At 39.3% G+C, this 5,204-nt stretch overlaps 1 protein-coding gene across 2 annotated transcripts in view; it reads left to right on the top strand.

Moving 5' to 3' along the window:
* Positions 1-202: 202 nt before the first annotated feature.
* Positions 203-5,204, top strand: part of tm9sf5 (transmembrane 9 superfamily protein member 5) — a 10,786-nt gene continuing 5,784 nt past the window's right edge. Inside the window, exons 1-14 of one of the 2 annotated variants that reach the window (XM_076046415.1) lie at positions 203-517; positions 790-857; positions 966-1,059; positions 1,192-1,319; positions 1,478-1,607; positions 1,758-1,885; positions 2,309-2,423; positions 2,516-2,595; positions 2,695-2,800; positions 3,307-3,357; positions 3,703-3,835; positions 4,146-4,265; positions 4,369-4,426; positions 5,044-5,203. In XM_076046415.1, coding sequence (XP_075902530.1) covers positions 389-517; positions 790-857; positions 966-1,059; positions 1,192-1,319; positions 1,478-1,607; positions 1,758-1,885; positions 2,309-2,423; positions 2,516-2,595; positions 2,695-2,800; positions 3,307-3,357; positions 3,703-3,835; positions 4,146-4,265; positions 4,369-4,426; positions 5,044-5,203 — 1,500 coding nt within the window. In that variant the 5' untranslated portion in view covers positions 203-388. The remainder of the gene's footprint in view (positions 518-789; positions 858-965; positions 1,060-1,191; positions 1,320-1,477; positions 1,608-1,757; positions 1,886-2,308; positions 2,424-2,515; positions 2,596-2,694; positions 2,801-3,306; positions 3,358-3,702; positions 3,836-4,145; positions 4,266-4,368; positions 4,427-5,043; position 5,204) is intronic. The other variant, XM_076046416.1, reaches the window with a different exon arrangement.

The raw sequence follows: 5,204 nt of genomic DNA, 5'->3' as shown, positions 1-5,204 counted from the left end.
TAAACATGTTTGTTTATTTTTCAAAAATAAAAAAAAAATGATACCTATAAAAAACTTATCAAATGGTGTTGTATATTTTATGCACGTAAAAATACGTTTAACAGTTTATTCACTTGATAGATGACAGATTACGTGGACGGTTCTCTTATTCCGAAGCGGAGAAACTTGATTTTCCGGTTCTACTTTTGTGCTTCCGCTGTGCTTGACAGGCCAAGACGTCACAGAGGCAGACAGGTCAGCGCCGCTCAGCCTCTTCGTTCTGAGTTAAGAAGACATAATTATTGTACGGCTTTTTTACGGTCCTGTTACATCGAATGTCGTAGTTCAAAAAGGGCCTCCGTCTCAACATTTGTATTTCGAACATACCATTGAGAAATACTTCTTAAAAATGAAGCGGCGGATACACATAGCGTTTGTGCTCGCTTGTTCGTTACTCTGCTCGAGCTCGGCGTTCTATCTTCCGGGTTTAGCCCCAGTGAGTTTTTGCGAAGAAACCAACGGCGGTGACGACTGCCAGGTATGTTGCATTCAAAAGGCTTCACTTTCTTATGTGCTTGGATTCTGTTATGTGAATTGTGGGTTGTTGTTTAAGTTTGTAGTATTATATGTAATTTCCTTCAACGTTGCTAGCTAGCTAGCTAGCCCTCTCCTTTGACACTGGCTATGACTTGGAATGCGCATCTCGGGTTGAAATGTTTGACGCTTGTTACATGTTTTGTATGAACTTGCAGGCAATATATGCACACATTATTATACCTCAACTGTAAACTAAAATGTCTTTATGTATAGACTACGGTTGAGCTGTTCGTCAATCGCCTGGACTCCGTAGAATCAGTCCTTCCTTATGAGTACGATGCGTAAGTAATTTTCAGTTTCTTATCAGTTCAGCCCTTCTGGGGTTTTGTGCACCATTCAGCGGTTATTTGAATCCGAAACCTTGAATACTTTTTTTTTTTCCTTTAAAGGTTCGACTTCTGCACAGACGACAAGGAAAAGAGGCCATCTGAGAACCTTGGGCAGGTTCTCTTTGGGGAACGAATTGAGTCTTCACCCTACAAGGTCGGTATAAATCTTTAAATTAGCTGGAATGAGGGTAATGTGGTCTTGGCTGGAAATTGTTTAATAATCTACACATTTCTATTTGAATATGTGTATATCTTGAGCTGATATTAACATTCCCTTTTTCCACAGTTAAAATTCAAACAAAATGTTAAATGCCATGGAGTATGCACAAAGACGTATAAGAAAGGTGACAAGGACAGTACATCCAAGCTTGACTTTCTTAAGATGGGAATGCAGCTTAATTATCAGCATCACTGGTTAGTAATTCAGAAACTGTTTCTTTATTGTCAAGTGTTTTTGTTTTTGCTGTGTTGTGTTTACTTATCTATGCAGCATTTTAAAGGTTGATATTATGCATGATATAACGCATGATAGCCCAAACTATGTATTTGAGAACATTGTTGTGACTCCCCAGGATCGTTGACAACATGCCGGTGACATGGTGCTATGATGTGGAAGATGGTCAGAAATACTGCAACCCAGGCTTCCCAATTGGATGCCTTGTTACAACAGATGGCAGAGCTAAAGATGCTTGTGTTATCAATGTGAGTTCCAGCATTTTTAGCCCTGTGGCTGATTGATTTTTAGGATAAAGAAAGAGTTATTTGTCATTTAAATAGGAAAGGAAACTTCCTAAAGCTTGCGAACGGAACCTTTTGGTTAGTTGTATCTGATGTTTGATTGATTTGTTTCAGGCCGAGTTCAACAAGAAGAATACATTCTATGTGTTCAACCACGTAGACATCAAGATCACCTACCACAGCGGAGAGTCAGAAGCTTGGCGAGGCGCACGACTTGTTGCTGCAACACTGGAACCAAAGAGGTAAAAGTGTTTCTCATAATCTGGAGGATGTTTATTGAGAGTGTTTTTTTTTTTTTTTTAAAGCAACTCAAACTAATTTTTATTGCTGTTCCTTGTAACCCTTAAACTTTTCTATCAATTATTATTAGAAGCTGTTCTTGTATTCACAAAACAAAGAGTGGCACACATAATCCGCCACTGACGGTCTGACTCCACTGACAACCACTTGCCCCTCCCATTATGCATTTTCATTTTCATGTGTCAGGCACACATTTAAAATCCCGAAAGCATGTCAAGTGTTTGGAGAGGCGTGGGTATTTTTTTTTGCAAATGTATTTTATTTATTTTTTTTAATTGCGTGCAAGTGCTGAAACGCGCCAACCTATTAAACCAATTCATAAATAACACAGCTTTTTTCCCTAAATTTGTTTTTATGTACAACAGTATCAAAAACACGGATGAGAAAAACCCGAGCTGTGATGGTGGCGCCCCAATGGAGGTGCCGGCAGAATTTGAGAATGATGTGACGATTGTTTACACACACTCTGTCACTTTTGAGGTAAACACAGTTTTGCACCGTCATAAATGTTGCCATATCTAAACGGAGAATATGTATTAACGAGTTGCTTGTGTGTTGTCTTCTTGTCACAGGAAAACAATTCTATCAAGTGGGCTTCTAGGTGGGATTACATTCTTGTCTCCATGCCTCACACCAACATCCAGTGGTTTAGGTATGAAGAGATCTTACATACAATGCGTCCTTCAAATTAAGATCCCTTTGTCTTTATTCTCTTTAAGGTAACATTGCTTTGTCCTTTGTGCTTGCCCAGCATCATGAACTCCTTAGTCATTGTCCTCTTCCTGTCTGGCATGGTTGCCATGATCCTGCTGAGGACCCTGCACAAGGACATTGCAAGATACAACCAGGTGGATCAGGTATAAAGACATTCTGCCTTTAACATGACTGAACCCTTTGAACATTAGACAGTCACATTTTATGTTTTGCAACTTGACAAAATCTTAACATCATTTGTCATTAACAGTCATACCCTTGGTTTGCTTCTTTTGTCTGTCTTGAAGTCCAAAACTCAAATCTTCTTTCCCTTCACAATGACATTAAGGTGGAAAATTCTCCCAGGAAAACATTTGTTGACTCACTGCAGCTGTACTACCTAGTGTTATGGAAATAAGCTGTTCAGACTGGTTGAACGCATGTACATACAGGCCAACTGTCCAGGAGACAATGAAACGCAAAAACCCACCACACGATCATACACTATTAGGGTATTCCTGAGGTTTGAAGGGTTACTTTACCCTCGTATGTTAACCATCATCACTTGTCTATTACACTTGCTCTTAAACATTGTATGCAGTGTAAAAGAGCTTCAACAGTGTAGGTTACATAGTCCTCAAAGTCATACATTTGTTGTTACATTTCACAGGAAGACTTGGTAAAGTTTTCATCGACCGAGGGAAAATCCTTTCTGACCTATGTAAGCTTGATGAAAACTGTTTTAAACATAATCTTTTTTGTGATCATGAAATCTGGTGTTTCGGTGTGTGTGTGTGATTGTGGCAAAGGAAACTTAAAATGTGGTGTGGGTGCAGGTCAATGTGCACCTTTTGAAAACTTTGTGACCCTCTTAAAATTAAAAAAAAAAAAAAGTACAAATGTGCCACACCATATTTTACAGTTTAACCAGACTTCACCTTGTCTTTCTTTTTTTGAAAATACAAATAAGAGGTAGAGTCAAGACTTGGTGGTTGGTTAACCTGTTGTATCAACACTTCCTAAATGGTCCCTCTTTCTAAATTTGCTGTCTGCATCCCCTCCCCAGGAGGACGCCCAGGAGGAGTCTGGCTGGAAGCAGGTGCACGGCGATGTCTTCCGTCCCCCCAGGAAAGGAATGCTGTTGTCTGTGTTCCTGGGACAGGGCACTCAGATCTTCATCATGACCTTCATCACTCTCTGTAAGCACTGTTCCACATCAGGCCAATAATCTAACCTTCTTTTCTTTATGCAATTATTAACTGAAGGAATGTGAGACCAGTGTCATATAGTTTTTTTTTAAGCAATATGTTACTAACCGCTCTTAACTGTATTAAGTTGGTAATCTCGGTCATGAAACCTAAAGGGCGAAGGTCAGATAATTTATATTCCCCATCTTTAAGTTTTTACAGCCCGACCACAGATAGCATTAGTATGAAATGTGCTATGAAAGAGCCATGTGTTGCCCCGCTGTGTGTTTGAATCAGCTCATTGATATGTCCGCTGCTGTAGTCCTGGCCTGCCTGGGTTTCCTGTCACCAGCCAACAGAGGGGCTCTCATGACCTGCGCCGTGGTCCTCTGGGTGCTGCTGGGCACGCCGGCAGGCTACGTGTCTGCACGCCTCTACAAAAGTAAGAAGGAAATCACAATGACAAGTCAACATATGGTAAAACTGAGGGCGGCCTTTTCCCCCCATTTCATGACGTCTTCATTTCTCCCTGTCTCTGTTATCAGCTTTTGGAGGTGAAAAATGGAAGACCAACGTTTTGCTGACAGCACTCTTGTGCCCAGGGTAAGTTTTCTTGCTGCATTACACATTAAAAAACACACAAAAGAAAACAAACTCAGAAACTGAACACAGTAGTTAAACATTTACTAAACCAAAGCTGTCCCATGTCTTTTATACTGTTCATTTCTCTTTTGGTAGAGCGAAGCTAAAGTTGAAAAAAAAAAAAATTTCTGTTGTTTTCTCCGACAGCGTCAACTGAGATTTTATAACTCAAGAAGTACATGATGCATTTGCTTTGCTTTTGATGCACTTTAATACTCTGTGTATTTAAAAGATTTACTAAAAACAGTTTAAAGCTGAAAAACTTGTACTGATTTAGTATTTGTTCTTAAAGTATTAGGGCAATGTGGTCTTTGTTTCCTTAATAAATTTAAGGTAATTCCTCCTTAATTTGTGTCATTTTAGACATTAACATTAAAAATGCACTCTTTGTTATAGTAAAACCATTGTGAAAATAAATAAATAAAATCAAGAAGAAAAAAAAAGATTTTTCAGAAGTCCGAACAGAAAGGGGTAATTTGGAAAGAACAAAACAAAATCGAATTCAGGAAAAAGAACTGAATAGATTTTAGAGGGCTTTATATAACACTTATCTAATGTGTCTTGTTTTGGTTTTCTAGCATTGTTTTTGCAGATTTTTTCCTGATGAACTTGATTCTATGGACAGAAGGTTCCTCTGCTGCAATCCCCTTCGGCACTCTGGTGGCCATTTTGGCTCTATGGTTTGGAATTTCTGTGCCCCTCACCTTCGTTGGTGCCTACTTTGGTTTCAAAAAGGCTG

The sequence above is a fragment of the Nelusetta ayraudi genome, unplaced genomic scaffold (genome assembly GCF_046127955.1).
Source record: "Nelusetta ayraudi isolate G7.1 ecotype Tasmania unplaced genomic scaffold, CSIRO-AGI_Nayr_v1 ptg000090l, whole genome shotgun sequence".
NCBI lineage: Eukaryota > Metazoa > Chordata > Actinopteri > Tetraodontiformes > Monacanthidae > Nelusetta > Nelusetta ayraudi.
The sequence above is the reverse complement of the archived record's forward strand: the minus strand, read 5'-3'. Positions and strand labels throughout refer to the sequence as shown.